At 36.2% G+C, this 23,642-nt stretch overlaps 1 protein-coding gene across 1 annotated transcript in view; it reads right to left on the bottom strand.

Moving 5' to 3' along the window:
- The window catches only part of OTOGL (otogelin like), a 165,707-nt gene that overhangs the window by 92,883 nt on the left and 49,182 nt on the right, over positions 1-23,642 (bottom strand). Inside the window, exons 20-25 of the mRNA XM_028829753.2 lie at positions 22,539-22,704; positions 21,811-21,885; positions 19,280-19,332; positions 17,515-17,677; positions 7,021-7,128; positions 6,125-6,263 (exon numbers count right to left, since the gene is read on the bottom strand). Coding sequence (XP_028685586.2) covers positions 6,125-6,263; positions 7,021-7,128; positions 17,515-17,677; positions 19,280-19,332; positions 21,811-21,885; positions 22,539-22,704 — 704 coding nt within the window. The remainder of the gene's footprint in view (positions 1-6,124; positions 6,264-7,020; positions 7,129-17,514; positions 17,678-19,279; positions 19,333-21,810; positions 21,886-22,538; positions 22,705-23,642) is intronic.

Here is a 23,642-nt window from a genome sequence, read left to right as displayed (position 1 = left end):
GGTACCAAAACAGATATATAGACCAATAGAACAGAACAGAGGCCTTGGAAATAATGCCACACATCCACAACCACCTGATCTTTGACAAATCTGGCAAAAAATTACTTGTCAAAAAAACAAGTAATAGGGAAAGGATTCCCTATTAAATAAATGGTGTTGGGAAAACTGGTTAGCCATATGCAGAAAACTAAAACTGGACCCATTCCTTACACCTTATACAAAAATTAATTCAAGATGGATTAAAGACTTAAACATAAGACCTAAAACCATAAAAACCCTAGAAGAAAACCTAGGTAATTCCATTCAGGACATGGGCATGAACAAAGGCTTCATGACTAAAACACCAAAAGCAATGGCAACAAAAGCTAAAATTGACAAATGGTATCTAGTTAAATTCAAGAACTCTGCACAGCAAAAGAAACTACCATCAGAGTGAACAGGCAACCTACAAAATGGGAGAAAATTTTTGCAATCTATCCTTCTGACAAAGGTCTAATATCCAGAATCTACAAGGAACTTAAACAAATTTACAAGAAAAAAACCAAACAACCCCACCAAAAAGTGGCCAAAGGATATGAACAGACACTTCTCAAAAGAAGACATTTATGCAGCCCACAAACATATGAAAAAAAGCTCATCATCACTGGTCATTAAAGAAACGCAAATGAAAACCACAATGAGATATCATCTCACACCAATTAAAATGGTGATCATTAAAAAGTCAGGAAACAACAGATGCTGGAGAGGATGTGGAGAAATAGGAACGCTTTTACACTGTTGGTGGGAGTGTAAATTAGTTCAACCATTGTGGAAGACAGTGTGGCTATTCCTCAAGGATCTAGAACCAGAAATACCGCTTGACCCAGCAATCTCATTACTGAGTATATACCCAAAGATTTATAAATTATTCTACTCTAAACACATATGCACACATATGTTTATTGCAGCACTAGTCACAATAGAAAAGACTTGGAGCCAACCCAAATGCCCATCAATGATAGACTGGACAAATAAAATGTGGCACATATACACCATGCATTACTATGCAGCCATAAAAAAGGATGAGTTCATGTCCTTTGCTGGGACATAGATGAAGCTGGAAACCATCATTCTCAGCAAACTAATGCAGAAACAGAAAACCAAACACTGCACGTTCTCGCTCATAAGTGGGAGTTGAACAATGAGAACACATAGACACAGGGAGGGGAACATGAAACACTGGGGCCTGTCAGGGGGTGAGGGGGGCAAATGGAGGGAGAGCATTAAGACAAATACCTAACACGTGGGGGTGCTTAAAACCTAAATGATGGGTTGATGGGTGTAGCAAACCACCATGGCACATGTATACCTATGTAACAAATCTGCACGTTCTGCACATGTATCCCAGAACTTAAAGTATAATTTAAAAACAGAAAAGGCAAGAAAAGGTAGAACCCAAAACCCTACTGCAGTCCTATGAAAACAGAATTCATATTTTAACAATTTCCCTAGGTGATGTGCATGCACACTAAGGTTTAAGAAGTGCTGTTCTAAAAACTTCACATTGAAAGCCTGTGTATGCATTTATCACAAGTGTTAGATTGCTAGAACTAAAAAATAATGTTTAAGCTTGTGGTCTCTATTGTCAAGTGGAGACTGTTGAAAAAAAGTCATACAAGTGATTTTTTAGCTTCATAATTCAGCCATAATTGTGCTAGTTCCATGAAGAATCCAGAAGTATACCACATAGTTCTGACATAAAATAATACACAATCTAGATTAGTACATAAAAATAATCAGAATATAATGAGCTGCTTAATTTTGATGTGATGACTATAAACACAATAGGATAAAAGAACAGGACAGATAAGTGTGAGCTGAAACTATGACTTTGAGGGAGCAGAGGAAATCAGATACAGAGAGTACACTGAGAAAAGACATAGATGAGGGATGGAGTTGACAGAACCCTTGTAAAGACTGGTGTAGGAGGTTTGACTTTATGACAATATTGGAAGCCACTGGAGGCCATTGGAAGTCGTAGTTCTTAAGAAGCAATGATATGATAACAATATGAGTCTCAGAAAGATAAATAGAAAGAAATAGTATATTATTGTGAGGATGAACTTGAGTCAGAAATATAGCCAAGAAATTAAGGGGCAGAGCTGTACATATCAATTTGGAACTCATCAGTGTGTAGGTGTGGCTAAGATTTTAGAAGTGGATGAACACATCAAGCACCAGGAAAAAGGGGTAGAGAACCACAAACAGATGTCCAGTTCAATAAACATTCAGTGAGAAACTATGTGCCCAGCATGGTGCTCCTCCCTTGTGAAACGTGGATGAGCAAAACTTGCTCTTTGCTCTGAAGGAACCAAATCAGTCATCTCTGAGTGGGGACTTATATAAGAGGAAAAGACAACACAAGACAAAGAAGAAACCAGAGAGAGACTGAAAGACTCATAATATCCAGAAAGTCAAGGGTGGAGGTAACTTAAAGGAGTGTCGGAGGCACCTAAATATCAAGGAAAATGAGCATTTGATATAAAATCAACCTGAAAGGTGTATTTGTTTATGCGTTCAAATTTCTAAATTGTTATCTACTTTTCTAAGTCTCTAAATTTATACTCTAAACCTCAGGGGATGAAAGGATTCTAATATTAAATTGTTAGCTAAAACAGGCTTGTTCAAAGAGGATACTTAGAGAAAGTATATTCATTAGTGTGCCTTCCTTAGGCTCCAAAAATAATCCAAACATCACAAGATTAAAAAAAAAAAAAAAAAAAAAAAACCTACAGGCAACTTACCATCCGCTGTAATTACATGACTGCCAAATCCATTGCTAGGTATTTATTCTTTAAGAAACTTAAAATCATTCATAAAGGAAGCCAAGACAGGTACCAACAGGAAAATCCAATGACGTAAAACATAAGCAAGAACCTTGCTTAAGTTCAAAAAGCTACAGATTTTACTGTTCATTTTTTATTTAACAGAACTAATATAAAATGTAAGATAGTCTGTTTTCTTGACTTAGGCTTAAATAACAGAATCACATACAAACCTCTAATAACACAAAAGTCATATCCAGAAAAAAATGCATTACTCATAGGTTAGTTTGCTGGAGGAAAAGATGTTATTTTGTTTATTCTTGTGAAACTTCTTTCTAAAGCTCACATTTTTCATTTAGAAATGTAAATCTGTGATCAGTAATGTCTAAAATTTGAGTATGCAGGTAATCCAAATGCATTCAATGTAAGAAATTTTAAGGATTTTATCAGATACATAAAGCCTGGAATTTACCAACGCATATCATCAAAATAGCATTTCTAGAATTAAGCATAATATCTTTTTATTGTTATAACCATAAAAAATGTATAACCCAGTTATGGTTTAATGTGTTATATTTATATTCACCAAACCAAATTAATAACAATAAAAATGGCTAACATTTATTGAACACTCACTTTATATTAAACACTATCTAAGCCTTTTGTATATGTTTATTTAATCCTCAGAAGTACTTTCACAGTTATTTTTCTCATTTTATAGATGAGGAAACAGAGGCACAGAACGTTTAAGAACTAACCCATTACCTATAAATAGTAAAAGTTAAGAATGAGTTAAAGAAATACCAAAATCTGGCAGAGATACAATGAAAAAAGAAAATTTCAGGCCAACATCCCTGATTAACATAGACACAAAAATCCTCAACAAAATACTAGCAAACTGAATCTAGCAGCACATCAAAAAGCTAACCCACCACAATCAAGTAGACTTTATTCCTGGAATGACAGGTTGGTCCAACATACACAAATCAATAAATGTGATTCATCACATAAACAGAACTAAAAACAAAAACCATGTGATCATCTTAACAGATGCAGGAAAAAGCTTTGAATAAATTCCGACATCCCTTCATATTAAAAATCCTCTAAAAGTTAGGCATCAGAGGAACATATCTCAAAACATTAACAGCCATCTATGACAAACCCACAGCCAACATCATTCCAAATGGGCAAAAGCTGGACCTAATCCCACTGAGAGTGGAACAAGACAAGGATGCCCACTCTCATCACTCTTATTCAACATAATACTGGAAGTCTAGCCAAAGCAATCAGGCAAAAGAAAGAAATAAAAGGCATCCAAATAGGAAGAAGAAGCCAAAGTATCTCTCTTTACAGACAATATGATTCTACACCTGGAAAACCCCATAGCCTCTGTCCAAAGGCTCCTATAACTGATAAACAACTTCTGTAAAGTTTCAGGATACAAAACCAATGTACAAAACTCAGCAGCATTTCTATACACCAATAACGTTCAAGCTGAGAGTAAAATCAAGAACTGTAATTCCATTCACAATAGCCATATACACACAAAAAAATACCTAAGTATACAGCTAACCAGGAAAATGAAAGATCTCTACAACAGGAATTACAAAACACTGCTGAAAGAAATCAAGACGACACAAACAAATGGAAATATATTTTATGCTCATGGGTAGGAAGAACTGATATTGTTAAAATGGCCATACTTCCCAAAGCTATCTACAAATTCAATGCCATTCCTAAGCAAAAAGAACAAAGCTGGAAGCATCAAACTACCCAATTCCAAACTATACTACAAGACTACAACAACCAAAACAGCATGGTACTGGCACAAAAACAGACACAATGGAACAGGTTAGAGAACCTAAAAACATAGCCACATACCTATAACCATCTGATCTTTGACAAAGCCGACAATAATAAGCAATGAGGAAAGGACTCCCCATTCAATAAATGCAGCTGGGATAACCGGCTAGCCATATGCAGAAGATTGAAACTGGAACCTTTCCTTTCATTAAATACAAAAATCAGCCAAAGATGGATTATAGACTTAAAAGTAAGACCTAAGATCGTAAAAAACCTAGAAGAACACCTAGGGAATACTATTCTGGATGTAGGCCTTGTCAAAGATTTCATAACAAAGACACCTAAAGCAATTGCAACAAAAACAAAAATTGACAAGTGGGGCCTAATTAAACTAAAGAGCTTCAGCACAGCCAAAGAAATGTCAACAAAGTAAACAGAAAAACTACAGAATGGGAGAAAATATTTGCAAATTATGCACCCTACACAGGCCTAATAACCAGAATCTATAAGGATCTTAAACAAATCAATAAGCACAAAACAACCCCCTTAGAAATGGGCAAAGGACATGAAGAGACACATCTCAAAAGAATACATACATGCAGCCAACAAGCATATGAAAAAATGCTCAACATCATTAATTATTAGAGAAATGCAAATCAAAACCATAATAAGGTATCATCTCACACCAGTCAAAATGGCTATTAATAAAAAGTCAAAAAAACAACAGATGTTGGCAAGGTTGTGAAGAAAAGGGAATGCTTACACACTGCTATGCACTGCCGGTGAGAATGTAAATTAGTTTAGCCACTGTAGAAAGCAGTGTGGCAATGTCTTTAAAAACTTAAAACAGAATTACCATTCAACCCAGCAATCCCACTATTGTGTATATACCCAAAGGAATATAAATCGTTCTACCGTAAAGACACATGCACATGTACATTCATTGCAGCACTACTGACAATAGCAAAATCATGGAATCAACCTAAATGCCTATCAACAGTGGAATGGGTAAATAAAATATGGTACATATACACCATGGAATACTACACAGCCACAAGAAAGAAATGTCTTTTGCAGCAACATGGATGCAGCTGCAGACCATTATCCTAAGTGAATTAACACAGGAGCAGAAAACCAAATACCACATGTTCTCACTTATAAGAGGGAGCTAAACATTGGGTATATATGGACACAAATAGGGGAACTATAGACATTGGGACCTACTTAAGGGTGGAGGATGGGAGGAGGGTAAGGGTCAAAAAACTATCTATTGGGTACTATGCTACTACCTGCATGATGAAATCCTTTGTACACCAAACCCCAACAACATGTAATTTACCCACATTAACAAACCTTCAAGCATATTCCCGAACCTAAAATAAAAGTTGAAAAAAGATATAATTGTTTTATAGGTTTTATAAATAACACATGAATTCGATATATCAGGGAGCAGCATACTTGTTTTTTACATTAAATCTTTACACAAATGCAAATAAAAATGTGTAACTGTGACCTACCTTTATCAAAAAAACCTGGCAATCACTGATATAGTCATATTCTAGTCCATCAAAAGAATAATAATGCCGGTCCCCATATATTGTGCACACTGCTGGGCATGGATAATATGTGCAATTGAACATTCCTCGTCGACAAACGCTATTAAAAAATAACACCAGTTACCTTTCTAAAGAAACTTGACTCTAACTAGTGATTTCAAGTGACAGTAACTTTGGAATGTCTGTATTCAAGAGAACTCATGAGCCAATATCCCTTACGAATACTGCCAATTCATTCTGATACCACCTATTACATTGACAAATTAGGCATACGTTTTTCACTTTGTTTAAATAAATTATCAGACACCAAAACCAAGCCTGGGAATTGTGCATTGGTCACACAGAAAGTAGATGACAGAATGAAAAACTGAACACAGGTCTGCTGGTAACTGACAGAGCACAATTCCATCTCCCATATTTGAGTACATTTAAATGCATTAGACATGACATTGCTCATGACTTTAGAATTTTTGTCCTTACTTTAGGGAAATTATATTTCAAATTTTATTTTATGGTATTCTTTTGACTTACCTTGACACTGAAAACCTTCCATTAAATACGGTCTTTTCCTTGCAACATTTAGCACTTTCTTATAAACATGAGATATTTTTTCCTATTAAAATTTTAGATTGTTGTATTTTACACTTTTCTTCTGGGCTGAACAAATATGCATAAAAATAATGGTACAGTTCCCTGCAGATAGTAACTGTCCACCTACTCCTGCAAGCCTTTAAATTATTTGCTCAGGCTTGATTTACTTTTTGCTGATGTCAGTCTCATTAAATAAATACTACAAGATGACTGAAATTAACACAATTACTTAGGAAAATATTTGTGAAATAAATGGATCTCCTTACCAGGTGTAACACGGTGTAGCAATCACTTCTCCTGAGAGATACTCCCAATCTTTCCAGATACATGGGCAGCTTTCAGGAACATAACACTTTCCTTTGTGTTCTGCCATTCTTCCGAATGAAGAATAAAATGCTATTTAGTATGAACTACAGATTTCAGTTTTAAAATATCAATAATCTTAGCATATTAACACTATCATCTATATTTATTAGAGCTGTCTAAGGCACTCTAGCTAACCTATTGAGGAGTTGAGTCCAGTCTTTCTCCCCACTTTTTCCACATAGTACTTTACATATCACAGTACTAAATGTCAGGCAAATGGCTAGATTGTTGACCTTTTTGCTATTCACTGAGTGCATGAAAAGAAGACAGAAGCCTAAATTTCTAATAAAGTGAGTCATTCCAAAAAAAAAATTTATGGAGGAAGTGAGAGTCCCGTTCTTCAATATCTGCTACTTAAAAGAGTCTGTAGGGCCTACAATTTTTTGATGAAATAGTAAATTATTAAATGATTAATATTTTTGTTACATGATGTAGAGAGTAATCGAAAGCTTCTTTCTGAGTACTGAAAGTTGAAATCAGGAGAGTTTAACTTAGGTGTGTGTGGAACTAAAAAACATTATATTAAGTGTTTCACATTGTTTATTTAATGTGATAACTTTCGAATGTTGGTTTTCTTTCAAGTATTATTTTCTTCTTGAAAGATTATCCCCTGAAATAGTGTCTAAAAATGTCTATGACTATAAAAGTTAAACATATACAAATGTTATATTTTAACATACAATTTAAATATAAATACATAATTAAGTATAAAATTTTATATAAAAATTGAACAAATCTCAGAGAAGAATTAATTTTGGTGTGTTATCTAAATATTTGCTATGAAGATTAAATATATATTACATATAACATCAAATCCTTTAATATAAATATATATTTCAATATATTTACAATTTTCTCTAAAAGTTTTAATAACTTAAAATAAGGATAAATAGTATAACAATAATTTTGTTAGTAATAAATTATAAATATAATAAATATATAAAATAATAAAGATAAAAATAACCTTAAATTTGAAAATTAGTTGTCATTATTTATATAATTTGTTATTATGAATTAATCTATAATGTATTATTTAAATAATAACAAATAATAAATAAATAAAAATTAAAAGCTCCTAAAATAGATAAGGTATAAAACTTTTTTTACATTTTGCTTTAAAATATAAAAATTCAAGATTATAAAAATTAACATGGAATTCAGGAACCCTGAATTCTTGCCTATTCTCTAAAACAGAAATAACTTCTCATGTTGTTTTAGCTCTCTGCTTTCTCTCTCATGGCTCTTTGTACACAGCACTGTAATTCCTTATTCAGTGTATATGCTGTCCACTAGACTTTCAGCTTCACTTGAGAGGACCATAAATATCTTGTTAATGTTCATGTCACACAAAATGTAGCACATAGAAGACAACTGAAGAAACTTATTTATATAAATGATGGATTATCTCATTTAGATTTCTTTCTTTTAGACCAACAATGCCCTCGATTCTAAAATCTCTCACCCTGGCCCTCCCAAACTTCTAGCCATGCATCCTGAGCTTTGAATTTTTCTTCTGCCTGGAAAATTCTTCTCGCATGTTCTGTCTGGCAAACTTATCACTTAAGACTCAATTCGATGCAATCTTTTATGTCCCCAGCTCCTTCACATACTCCCTATACTTAGCAATTTTATGAACCTTTATTGGAGGATTTATCACAATGAACTGTTAAGTACTTCATTAAATATCTTATAGTGATAATAAGAACAATAACAAAACTAATATTTTTTACTGCTTACTATGGCAAGGTACTATTCTAATCATTTTAACTATGCCGCTAACTGATCTTATCCTAGTGATAATCTCCTAAGGTAGATTCTATCATTATCTAATAAATGTATTTTAGTACCCCCCATTCCTAAGGCTTAACACAATGCCTCAAACATTAGACACTTCATAAACTTTAATTGTTCAGTTGTTTCAGTGAGGGAAACCTCACCAAAATGAACCACAATTCTTATATCACCAGCCAAAGTCATGGTTTTAACTGGCTTTGCTAATTAATGACTGATGAGTTTTTCATAACTACTCAAGACTGGAAGAAGGAAAAGGAAAACTTTAAATCACTATAAATTATAGGTGTATTTCAGAGAGATTGTTAATTTGGTTCTAGACCACAGCAATAAAGTTAATAACACAATAAAGCAAGTCACACAGATTTTTTGGTTTCCTAGTACATATAAAAGTTATATTTACATTATAGCCTATTAAATGCATAATAGCATTATATCTAAAAAATATACATACCTTAATTTAAAAATACTTTATTGCAAAAAAAAAAAAAGTCAATGGTCATCTGAGCCTTCAAGGAGCCATAATCTTTTTGCTGGAGGAGAGTTTTTCTTCAGTGTTGATGGCTGATGACTAATCAGAGTGGTGGTTGCTGAAGGCTGGGATATCTGTGACAACTTCTTGAAATAAGACACAGTGAAGTTTGCCACATTGATTGACTCTCCCTTTCACAAAAGATTTCTCTGTAGCATGCAATGCATTTGATAGTGTTTTACCTAAAAATTTCTTTCAAAATTGGAGTCAGTCCTCTTAAACCCTACCACTGCTTTATCAACTAAGTTTATGCAATATTCTAAATGATTTATTATCATTCCAACAATGTTCACAGCATCTTCACCAAGTATAGATCACATGTCAAGAAAGCACTTTTTCAATTGTGATGTTAGGGTGTCAATTTTAGATCTTTCCTGCTTTCCCTTAAGGGCATTTAGTGCTATAAATTTCCCTCTACACACTGCTTTAAATGTGTCCCAGAGATTCTGGCATGTTGTGTCTTTGTTCTCATTGGTTTCAAAGAACATCTTTATTTCTGCCTTCGTTTTGTTATGTACCCAGTAGTCATTCAGGAGCAGGCTGTTCAGTTTCCATGTAGTTGAGTGGTTTTGAGTGAGTTTCTTAATCCCGAGTTCTAGTTTGATTGCACTGTGGTCTGGGAGACAGTTTGTTATAATTTCTGTTCTTTTACATTTGATGAGGAATGCTTTACTTCCAACTATGTGGTCAATTCTGGAATAAATGCAATGTGGTGCTGGGAAGAATGTATATTCTGTTGATTTGGGGTGGAGAGTTCTGTAAATGTCTATTAGGTCCACTTGGTGCAGAGGTGAATTCAATTCCCAGATATCCTTTCTAACTTTCTGTCTCATTGATCTGTCTAATGTTGACAGTGGGATGTTAAAGTCTCCAATTATTATTGTGTGGGAGTCTAAGTCTCTTTGTAGGTCTTTAAGGACTTGTTTTATGAATCTGGATGCTCCTGTATTGGGTGCATATATATTTAGGATAGTTAGCTCTTCTGGTTGAATTGATCCCTTTACCATTATTTAATAGCCTTATTTGTCTCTTTTGATCTTTGTTGGTTTAAAGTCTGTTTTATCAGAGACAGGATTGCAACTCCTGCTTTTTTTTGTTCTCCATTTGCTTGGTAGATCTTCCTCTATCCCTTTAATTTGAGCCTATGTGTGTCTCTGCACGTGAGATGTGTCTCCTGAATACAGCACACTGATGGGTCTTGACTCTTTATCCAATTTGCCAGTCTGTGTCTTTTAATTGGGGCATTTAGCCCATTTACATTTAAGGTTAATATTATTATGTGTTAATTTGATCCTGTCATTATGATGTTAGCTGGTTATTTTGCTCGTTAGTTACAATTGAAAGAATTAGAGAAGCAAGAGCAAACACATTCAAAAGTTAGGAGAAAACAAGAAATAACTAAGATCAGAACCAGAACAGAAGGAGATAAAGACACAAAAAACCCTTCAAAAAATCAATTAATCTGGGAGCTGTTTTTTGAAAAGATCAACAAAATTGACAGACCGCTAGCAAGACTAATAAAGAAGAAAAGAGAGAAGAATCAAATAGATGCAATAAAAAATGATAAAGGGGATATCACCACTGATCCCACAGAAATACAAACTACCATCAGAGAATACTATAAACACCTCTATGCAAATAAATTAGAAAATCTAGAAGAAAAGGACAAATTCCTGGACACATACACCCTCCCAAGACTAAACCACGAAAAAGTTGAATCCCTGAATAGACCAATAACAGGCAATAATTGAGGCAATAATTAACAGCCTACCAACCAAAAAAAGTCCAGGACCAGATGGATTCACAGTCGAATTCTACCAGAGGTACAAGGAGGAGCTGGTATCATTCCTTCTGAAACTATTCTAATCAGTAGAAAAAGAGGGAATCCTCCCTAACTCATTTTATGAGGCCAGTTTTATCCTGATACCAAAGCCTGGCAGAGACACAACAAAAAAAGAGAATTTTAGACCAATATCCCTGATGAGTATTGAAGCAAAAATCCTCAATAAAATACTGGCAAACTGAATGCAGCAGCACATCAAAAAGGTTATCCACCATGATCGAGTGGGCTTCATCCCTGGGATGCAAGGCTGGTTCAACACGCAAATCAATAAATGTAATCCAGCATATAAACAGAACCAAAGACAAAAACCACATGATTATCTCAATAGATGCAGAAAAGGCCTTTGACAAAATTTAACAGCCTTCATGCTAAAAATTCTCAAAAACTTAGGTATTGATGGGACATATCTCAAAATAATAAGAGCTATTTATGACAAACCCACAGCCAATATCATACTTAATGGGCAAAAACTGGAAGCATTCCCTTGAAAACTGGCACAAGACAGGGATGCCCTCTCTCACCACTCCTATTCAACATAGTGTTGGAAGTTCTGGCCAGGGCAATCAGGCAGAAGAAAGAAATAAAGGATATTCAATTAGGAAAAGAGGAAGTCAAACTGTCCCTGTTTGCAGATGACAGGATTGTATATTTAGAAAACCCCATCGTCTTAGTCCAAAATCTCCTTAAGCTGATAAGCAACTTCAGCAAAGTCTCAGGATACAAAATCAATGTGCAAAAATCACAAGCATTCTTATATGCCAATAACAGACAAACAGAAAGACAAATCATGAGTGAACTCCCATTCACAATTGCTTCAAAGAGAATAAAATATCTAGCAATCCAACTTACAAGGGATGTGAAGGACCTCTTCAAGGAGGACTACAAACCACTGCTCAACAAAATAAGAGAGGACACAAACACATGGAAGAACATTCCATGCTCATGGATAGGAAGAATCAATATTGTGAAAATGGCCATACTGCCCAAGGTAATTTATAGATTCAATGCCATCCCCATCAAGCTACCGATGACTTTCTTCACAGAACTGGAAAAACCTACTTAAAGTTCATATGGAACCAAAAAAGAACCTGCATTGCCAAGACAATCCTAAGCCAAAAGAACAAAGCAGGAGGCATCACGCTACCTGACTTATATACATATATACTATACTACAAGGCTACAGTAACCAAAAGAGCATGGTACTGGTACCAAAACAGAGATCTAGACCAGTGGAACAGAACAGAGCCCTCAGAAATACTACCACACATCTACAACCATCTGATCTTTGACAAACCTGACAAAAACAAGAAATGAGGAAAGGATTTCCTGTTTAATAAGTGCTGCTGGGCAAATTGGCTAGCCATATGTAGAAAGCTGAAACTGGATCTCTTCCTTATACCTTATACAGAAATTAATTAAAGATGGATTAAAGACTTAAATGTTAGACCTAAAAAACATAAAAACCCTAGGAAAAAACCTAGGCAGTACTATTCAGGACATAGGCATGGGCAAGGACTTCATGTCTAAAACACCAAAAGCAGTGGCAACAAAAGCCAACATTGACAAATGGGATCTAATTAAACTAAAGAGCTTCTGCACAGCAAAAGAAACTACCATCAGAGTGAACAGGCAAACTACAGAATGGGAGAAAAATTTTTGCAATCTACTCATCTGACAAAGGGCTAATATCCAGAATCTACAAAGAACTCAAACAAATTCACAAGAAAAAAACAAACAATCCCATCAAAAATAGGCAAAGGATATGAAAAGACACTTCTCAAAAGACGACATTTATGCAGCCAACAGACACATGAAAAAATGCTCATCATCACGGGCCATCAAAGAAATGCAAATCAAAACCACAATGAGACACCATCTCACACCAGTTAGAATGGTGATCATTAAAAAGTCAGGAAACAGCAGGTGTTGGAGAGGATGTGGGGAAATAGGAACACTTTTACACTGTTGGTGGGACTGTAATCTGGTTCAACCATTGTGGAAGACAGTGTGGCAATTCCTCAAGGATCTAGAACTAGAAATACCATTTGACCCAACCACCCCATTACTGGGTATATACCCAAAGGATTATAAATCATGCTGCTATAAAGACACATGCACACATACATTTATTGCAGCACTATTCACAATAGCAAAGACTTGGAACCAACCCAAATGTCCATCAATGATAGACTGAATTAAGAAAATGTGGCACATATACACCAGGGAATACTATGCAGCCATAAAAAAGGATGAGTTCATGTCCTTTGTAGGGACGTGGATGAAACTGGAAACCATAATTCTCAGCAAACTATCGCAGGGACAAAAAACCAAACACTGCATGTTCTCACTCATAGGTGGGAATTGAACAATGAGAACACTTGGACACAGGAAGGGGAACATCACACACCAGGGCCTGTCATGGGGTGGGAGGAGGCAGAAGGGATAGCATTAGAGATATACCTAATGTAAATTACAAGTTAATGGGTGCAGCACACCAACATGGCACATATATAAATATGTAACAAACCTGCACGTTGTGTACATGTACCCTAGGACTTATAATAATAAAAAAAAAGAAACCACTTTTTTTGCTCATCTGTAAGAAGCAACTCCTCATCCAATCAAGTTTTATCCTGAGATTGAAGCAAATCAGTGATATCTTCAGGCTTCACTTCTAATTCTAGTTATCTTGCTATTTCCTTCGCATCTGTAGTTACTTCCTCCACTGACGTCTTAAAACCCTCAAAGTCATCCATGAGGGTTGGAATAAACTTTTTTCAAACTCCTGTTCATGTTGATATTTTGACCTCTTCCCATGAATCACTAATGTTCTTAATGGTATTTAAAATAGCGAATACTCTCTAAAATATTTTCAATTTTCTTTTCCCAGATCCATCAGAGAAATCACTATCTATGGCAGGTATAGCCCTGTGAAATGTATTTCCTAACTAATAAGACTTTAAAGTTGAAATTACTACTTAATCAATGGCTGCAGAATAAATGTGTTAGCAAGCATGGAAACAACACTAATATATCATTCTGTATCTCCACTGGAGCTCCCAGGTACCAGGTGCGCTGACAATAAGCAGTAATATTTTAAAAGGAATCTTTTTTCTAGGCATCAGGTCTCAACAGTGGGTTCAAAATATTCAGTAAACCATGCTGTAAATAGACGTGCTGCCATCCAGGCTTTGTTTTCCCATTTACAGAGCACAGGTAGGGTAGACTTAGCATAATTCCTAAGGGTCCTAGGATTTTTTGAATGGTAAATGAGCATTGGCTTCAACTTAAAGTCACCAGCTGCCCTAGCCCCTAACAAGAGAGTCAGCCTGTCCGTGGAAGCTTTGAAGCCAAGCATTGCCTTCTCTCTAGCTGCGAAAATCCTAGATGGCACTTGACTCCTATATAAATCTGTTTCATCTACATTGGAAATCTATTGTTTAGTGTAGTCACCTTCATCAATTATCTTAGTTACATCTTCTGGATAACCTGCTGCAGCTTCTCCATCAGCACTTGCACTTCTATGTTATGGAGATAGTTTCTTTTCTTAAACTCCATGAGCCAACCTCTGCTGACTTCAAACTTTTCTTCTGCAGCTTTGTCATCTCTCTCAACCATTAGGGAATTGAAAAGAGTTAAAGCCTTGTTCTGGATTAAGCCTTTGCAGAAGGGAACATTGCAGCTGATTCGATCTATCCAGACTACTAAAACTTTCTTCATATCAGCTAGCTGCTTTGCTTTCTTACCATGTGTGGGTTCACTGGAGCAGCAGCACTTTTCACTTCTTTCGCGAACTTTTCCTTTGCATTCACAATTTGGCTGTTGCAAAAGAACTAGCTTGTAGCCTATCTCAGCTTTCAATATACCTTCCTCACTAAATCTAATCATTTCTAGCTTTTGATTTATGGTGACATATGTGTGACTCTTCCTTTCCCTTGAACTTTTGGTGACTATTATAGAGTTATTAACCAGCCTACTTTCAGTATTGTGTCTCAGGGAATAGAGAGACCTGAGAAGAGGGAAAGAGATGGTGGAAGGGCCTATACATGGAGCAATCGAAACACACATAACATTCATCAATTAATTTTTCCATCTTGTATGGGCACCGTTTGTGGCACCCTGAAATGATTACATGATAATCAAAGTTCACTGTTTACGAATTACCATAACAGATATAATGATAATGAAAAAGTTCTGAAATCCTGCAAAAATTACCAAAATGCGACACAGAGACACCAAGTAAGCACATGCTATTGGAAAATGGCACCAACAGACTTGCTTGAAGCAAGATAGCCACAAACCTTCAATTTGTAAAAAATGTAACACCTGTGAAGTGCAATAAAGCAAAACACAACGAAACAAAGGTATGCTTGTATCTGCTTTAAGCAGGTTTGGGCAGTGGGATCGGAAATAAACATTTCCTGAGCACTTACTATATAACTGGTGTGCAGCACATACTCAGTCATCCAACAAGTAAATATATTGTTATATCCATTTTAAAAAGAGAAACTTGAGATTTCAAGTGGTTAAGTAACTTGCTGTAAGGTGCTTCAGCTTATAAGGAGGGCCAGCATAGAAGCTATTTCTATCTGACTTTTCCTCTATACTACTTTCCATTTCTTCAATCCATACTGATTTCTCAATTAGGGTTATGTGGTCCTTTTATAGTCACTAAACTGCTGGCACTGTTAGGAGCCACATGAAATAAGTCACACTGGACTGTTGTGCCAAAATGAGCTAGACAAGGTCACACAGAAGACATGGCAAATCACATTACCAAAAACAACGTTGTAAGAGAAAGCTATCTTAACGAAATATTTCCAAATCTATCAGAGGCCTCTAAGTCAATTCTAACCACATTTATTTCAATACAATCAGAGAAGGTAGGAGGAAATCTCCTTAACTTTTTATAATGAGATTTAGCCAGTAAATAAATCATTGTCCAACTAAACGTCAAAGGTGACAGTAAATACATTTTAAAAGATAATAGCTTAAGCACAGCATATAAAACAAAATTAGGATATGGCTTTAATTAGTCATGCATTCCTAAGAGTCACAATCAAATCAACTAAATCAAGCAATGTTGTGGGTTTTAATTATTCTACCATAATAAAGGTTTTATTTCCCTTCTCATTTTTACTAAAATGTCTTCCTTGCTTATCTGCTCTTTGGCCTAATTTCTACCTGTCTTTATTCTCCCAGCCATGGGCACTTGTTCTTTTGTGACCTTCTTTTCTCTGCCTGCTATGTCCTTTCTTTCTAAAGAGATTAATGCCAGTCCCAAGTTACTTGGCTCCTCAAACTCTTCCAGATGCGGGCCATTTAGACAAATGCAATTCTCCTGGGAAACAAACCACAAGACCTTGCTCTTCTTTGCCCCTGGTTTATATGAGCTGATCCCAGGAATCCCTTTGTGTGAACATGTTCATTGAGGAAGAATGGGTGACCTGTTTGCCTTAGATGGCACTCCCTCTGCACGGCCTCTATTTCATCACCAGAAGAGGGAGGGCCAGGGAGGCCAGATTATATGTATCCCTGTGAGGAAGCCAATAGCCACCACATTCTGTGTTTGTCTTTCACGCATACTAAGCATTTCTGCGATGGAAGAATATTTATGAAGATAAGATTAAGATATGCTGCCACAAAATAGTGGCTCATATTTATTAAACACACACACACACACACACACACACACACACACACACTCCACATATCACAATGCCTAACTGAGGCTTAAAAGGAACTTGCAGAAAAATCCCTCCACTAACAGTGTCAGAGCTGGGATTTGAGCAGTGGTGTGTCTGAAGCCAGAGCTCCCACTGTTACCCACTGCCCTTTGTAGCCTCAATACACTATTTTCTTTAAGATAAAACAGTTGGCATCGCTATTACAACTTCACATCAACACCAGTAACTGCACAACAGAATATTTATAAATGCACTTGAAGAGTGTTTTGAATGAAGAGTGATTAATTGTGTCACTTTCTCAAAATTGCAGTTTCATCGGGGAGAAATTCCAGCTTCATCCAGAAATGAGTTTTCTCCTCAATTCAGTGTATTCTATTAATAATATTTCGCAATATCACATGAGCCAAGCAAAATAATTACAATAGTCTTCTAGCTACCAACCCAGTTAACCACTAGTCAGAACAACAATTCTGGCTATTTCAGGAGATCTTGTGCTTTCAGGCCAATCCTGAATGTTCTGTATTATGAAGAAGAGGCTTACCCTGGAGCACAAACACAGCCACTTATACAAGGTGAGGACGGGGCGCAGGTGAAGTTCATGGCTAGGTTTGCACATGTAGTCTCACAATTAACACCGCCAGCTGGTAATTCAGGGTCAGGAAATCTGCAGTCAAAATACTCTTTTCCCTCTGGGCAGATGTGAACTTCAGATGTAAGCATAGACAAAATGTTCTTAACTTGTATCTGCTCCATAGATAAATAATCATATTGGCATGCACTCATCATCAAAACAAAATTCACCATACAATATTTTACCAATTATTAATAGATGATGTTCTTACTCCATGATTTTTAAGGAGCTTGAAAATATCCCCTAGCCAGATTCCCTTTAGTCACAAAATAGGTTTATTCTAACCCTATTTTGAGTTTGAGAATGTTAGCTGCCTTCCATAAGACAGTAACTAACTAGAATATAATTTTGTGAAGTCAAAAAACAGGATATTTTTATTAATTCATACACATATTATCAATTTTTCAGCATATGTTATCAATTTTTAAGCATAATGTAAAAGCATTGTGGCTTTTACAAAGCTACAATGAACACATGATTATTCTAAATCTCGCTTCACCTCGAGTCATTGTTTGTATCAGTTCTCACTCTACCACAGAAGTGCAGAAATAGACATAATTATAGTCAGGACAGGGGCTCTATATTCTTCCAGAAAGCTTTTGGGCTCTTAGAGATCAAATAAATTTCCTCAAGTGGGGCCAGAGGGATCAAATCTTGTGGGTTCCTCTGTGAGAAGGCTAGCCACCTGGGCTTCCCTTCATTGACCCGGAGTCACTCTGAATCAAATGGGGCAGAGTCAGGATGGCCCTGCAGCTACTGAATGTGTGTGGTCCATAAACATATCTTGTAAAGAAGCCCTAGGCTTGTCTGAATCCCTTGTAAAGTAAATTCAGGGCATGTAATTCAAAGCTCTCTAATAATAATATATACCAGGCCATTCAAGTACATAACAAAGCAATAATAGCTCACAATTACTTTTATCAGCCTACACTCTTCCTGCCCATTAAAATCTATGAAAGCAAGTGTTGTTTTATTATGTGCCTAGAATTTGCCCACAGTAACTGAGAATTTGAGGCTCTTTATATGATGAAAATAAATAATACATATGGTCCTAATATATAAGATCTGAGGAAAGATATTTAAAATGACATTCTGAAGGGATGACAGTGAATGTCATTTTACATGCCATGTTAAATTTATTGCTACTACTCCCAGAGCCTTGCTACTCATAATGCAGTCCAGGAACCAGAAGTATTAATGTTATCTTGGCCACTGATAGAAATGTAGAATCTCAGGTATCACCCCTGATCTAATGAATCAGAATCTACATTTTAACAAGATCCCCACATGGGCACACTAAAATCTGAGAAGTGATGGTCTAGAATAGAGTTTCCCAATTTCTGTCCCACAAATCAGTAACAATAGTTGCCTAGATACATATCCCTAAAGTCCTTGGGATGCCTGAGGTGGTCCTGCCGCCGGCAGTATCTAGGCAGCATCCCTGGGTTGATCTGCTCTGCCCCTGAGCTGACTTATATGTTCAACCCAGACTGCCCTAAAATTATAATTTTCAATGTGGAAAAAGTTGGGAAGCACTGGAACACCATGTTGAAGAACATTCCCAAGGCTATAGCCGTGCACATTGGGAAGGAGAGGTGACTGATAACTTCTGCCAGGAGCGGAGGCGATATCAGAGCTGCATCCTCCTTCAGGAAAACGTCTTTTAACATCTTACCAGCAGAGGGCGTTGCTAATTCATCACATTTCACAGTCCCATTTGAACACTGGCTAGAAGTAAATAAATAGTTAATTTATGGAACCAAATCTGTTTTGTTTTGTTTTTTTTCCTGAATTTCAACAACAATCTAATGTACAAGAATTGATTGAGTACATTATACAAATGCAATTTTTCCCACAGAATTTTTTACAAGCTATTGGGTTAGGTCCGATTTCAGGAACGCGCTATTTCAACACACTTTTTATCAAACACCTGTAAGTGTGGAGCATTGGGATAGGCATGGGAGATACGAACACCAAAATTCATAGTCCTTAACATAATTTGTCTTGTAGGAGGGGAAGATACACAAATAAATAATGTATGCAGTGTGACACACGCAATATAGAAATATGTTAAGAGATAGAAGTAAAACAAAGAAAAAATGTTTTTAAAGTCTGTTGTCAACCAACAACAGGGAATCAAAGGAAGTAAAGTCTGAAAAGTTTTGAAGAGTGGATGGATGTTATGGCACACCTAAGGTAGGAAGGCTATAACACTCAGTGGAAACACATAAATATGAAGAAGTAAAGCCACATTCTACATAGCAAAGTGCAATGCAGGAAGGGACAGGCTGTGAGAATGTCAAAAGAGGCAGAGGTTAGCTCCTAAAAGATGCTAAGATTTTACCACGAGGTGAGCCATTGAAGACCTTAAGCAGAAAAGTCATATGGTTGCTTTGAATCATTTTAGCAGCAGCATTGAAGATAGGGTGGAGTCATAGCTTCCTTGCAATTTACATTCTAAAGTCAGGGTAGAAGCCAAGAGCCGCATATAGGAAAAATTAACCTTGAAAATCCCTGAAGAAGATAACATGATAGGAAACAACACATCAGTTCTCAATAACTCCAATACAGTTTTTCTTTCAGCTTTGGACCAGATCATATGTTCTATATTTAAGCCCAGATGAAGAAGCTGACGCACATATACAGTCCACATCACATGAAAAATATGCTATGCATAGTTGAACACTAGAATGACATTCAGAGGTGTGATTCACCACTGAGTGAGTCACCTCTGATTGAATTTGCTCACACTTTGGCACAGAGGAACTGAGACAGACAGGTCTCAGATCACACATCCAGGTCTTCCATATAATACTTATTCTGGGACAAAGGCTTTTAAAAAGGAATGGCTAACAAAGTCACTATATTAAGTGAATTTTGATTTTTTTTTCATTGAGGAGAGATGGTTACTTTGTTTTTGCTAACTTTACATACATTAATTATGTTAAATCCAAAAAGACATGACACCTCGGCAGAATGAAAGAGGGGGAAAACTAGAGGCAAGAACACCAGAGAGGAAGGTCCAGGGAAGAGAGAGTAAGACACACTGATTGCTAAAGCAGTGACGATGGAAAGGAAGAAATGGCTTTTGACTATGCGTAGAAAGTAAAATCAAGTAAAATCTAAAGTTGCTGAGTATTTACTGATTAGCTGTTTTGAGCAGGAGGAAAGAGTCGAAAATGATTCCCAGAGCTCTGCCTTGGAAAACTGTGACTAGCAGTACTGCCTACCACAGAAAGATCCAAAAGCTAGTTGCCATTGTGTCTTGATGTGGAGAGGAAAATAGGTGGAGATAAAGATAAAGGTAAATTGAACATAAACAATATTCTGTTGTGAATACAAAAATCAGCTGCAGAGCAATCAGGCAGGAGACAAGCACTGCAGAGCCAGGTTGCCTGGGACTAACTCCCAGCTTTAGTGTCAGGGTCCTTAGCCACCTGTATCCCATTCTCCTCACCTGTAAATCAGGATAAAGCAACATCGCCTATCTCTTAGGGTTATGGTGATGAGTAAGTATTTTAATAATAAATATTAAACATTTAGAATGGTGCCAGCACAAAAGAAGGTACACAGTAATTGTTAGGTATTATTATTATTGTTATTATCTACTGTCTATTATTATCTGTAGGCACCAATGGGGCAACTAAAAAGGGGAGGTTAGGAATTATATGTAAGTATGGACTGCTGCATGGACACGCCTAGATTTTCAACAGAAAAGTTATAACCAGAATGAGTGTTATCCTGTGATTAAGTGTTATCTTTCTAGTATTGATGGGCCTGGGGAGGAGGCACACTTACTACTGTGCAGGACATTTTTCAAATCTATTTCAAAATTGCTTTTTTTGAGCAATTTCAGTAATGCTGTAGTATTTAAACACGTACTTCACCCCTAACTTCTATCTAATAACCAAAAATGATCAAAGGACTTTCATTTCACTCTGAAATACTTAAATTCATAACTCCTTTCTGCAGTTATGAGTACAAAACTTGGTTATTTCACTTTGAAATGTCCGATATGCATGTATTATGTATATCTGTGTTTGTACATATATATACAATCATATGATCATAACATAGTTAAAGATTACATTGTTACCTTTATTTTTTAATTATAGAAGTCTTATTCCAACTTACAGTTTGGGTTAAGAAATTGTATTTTAGCACATACATCATTTGTCAAACACAATCCCCATCATCGAAACCTACCATAAGCCCGAGGGTGTGGGGATGAGCTCTCCAGGTTGATAAACACTGCCTCTATAATGACACCGGCAGTGGAATCTATAAGAAAAAAAAAAATAAATAAATTAAATAGGATATAATTTGTTTTGAAAACCACTAAAATTCAAGCCGACCCTGTGCTCTTCATTGGTCACTGTAAGGTACACTCTAAGGTCTGCGTTATTCTACAAGACTGCATGCAATCCTATCACACAAATGGCGGAAGACGCTTACACGTGAAGTTTGTGTGGCTCCAGATTTTGTTTTCTAAAATACAACTCACAAACTGTGTTGTTTTAGACACAAGAAAAATCACTGAATGCAATTCAGAGAAACATAACTGATATATCATTTAACACTATGTCTAAGACAAAAGGCTTTACTTCATGTGTGAATTGAGAAATCTGTGAGTGCTGAGATATTAAAGTCCTGCTACTAAAGTTTGCCATGTGACAGTGAAACACAAACCTTGTTATTGATTTGACTATGGTAAAAACAAGCAGGAGTACACTTCAAGATCAACCATCAGAGATTCCTTAGCTCTTTTTGTAGCTATTGATGAACATGTGCAGGGTTTTTTTTGTTTGTTTTGTTTTGTTTTAAGTAAAGATGATAAGAAATAATTTTTCAAAAACTTCCATGAAAGCTCATTTAGCTCATAAGAAGAAAAAGGGATTAAAACAGGATGCTGCCAACCTGTTTCTGTGACTTACATGGGTACACAAAAGTTAAGAGTGTCTTCATAGAATTTGCCTTCCGGACAATTACAGCCTTCAGCACAGTCATCATTGCATTGCTCCAGAGAAGAGAGAGAAATGCAGGAACGGAGGCAGAACGAGGAGCAGTGATGGTACAGCATGCCCTTCTGGCACACCACAGCTAAGGACAAAGGAGTATCGCTTGAGAAAGATTCCCATGGCACACAGAAACATTCTACGCCTGCTTAGAGGTCTGTGATAGAAAACGAAAGCTGGCCCATTACAAGGCAAGGAATTGGGAGACCCTTAACTTGGATGCTCAGAGAGCATCATCCTCAGCGAAAATGAAGGACTAAAGCAGGAGTTGGAAACCTTTTTCTGCAAAGGGCCAAATGGAAATATTTTCAGCTTTGCAGATCATATAGTCTCTGTCATAGCTACTCACCTCTGCCCTTGTAGTATAGAAGCAGCCACAGACAACACACAAACGAATAGGCATGACTATATTTCAATAACTTTTATTCACAAAAATGCAGGAGACCCAATGGTTGTAATTTGTCAACCCCCAGACTAGAAGAAATTGGCTCATAGTATAGAAAGATGATAGAAAAGCTTCTCTTAACTGCTGGGTCTGCGATTAAAAAGTTACCTCTAAGAAATCAAAATCCTAGACTGATATCCTAAACAAATTTGGTATATGAATTTACATTACTTTCATATTTACATTATTTTTGTCTTAGAAAGCCAAAATTGAGCAATGAACATCAACACCAGCCAATGATACCCCTGGAATAACTGGAAAAACCCACTGAGGGAATGAGGAGGTGGAGAGAGTGGTACCCCTAAAACCTAAGTCACAAAAGATTCTAATGGGGGTGGAGGGGTGCTGGTAAAAATTAGCTGATAAAAAAAATTATAAAACACACAAGGAAACAATCTACCATGAATGAAAATGGCAGACAACATAGTGTGAAAATTAGAGCCCCGACAATTTGATAATAATTGCCTGTTGCATAACATCTATTTAAGTACAAGTCAACTGCGTCACTGTATTACATAATCTTTTCCATACTTTCCAATATTTAGATATGATATTTCCATGATAAGGATTTTTCAAAT

This window comes from Macaca mulatta, chromosome 11, assembly GCF_049350105.2.
Source record: "Macaca mulatta isolate MMU2019108-1 chromosome 11, T2T-MMU8v2.0, whole genome shotgun sequence".
Taxonomy (NCBI): Eukaryota; Metazoa; Chordata; class Mammalia; order Primates; family Cercopithecidae; genus Macaca; species Macaca mulatta.
Note: the sequence above shows the minus strand (reverse complement) of the source record. Positions and strands in the feature narration are given on the sequence as shown.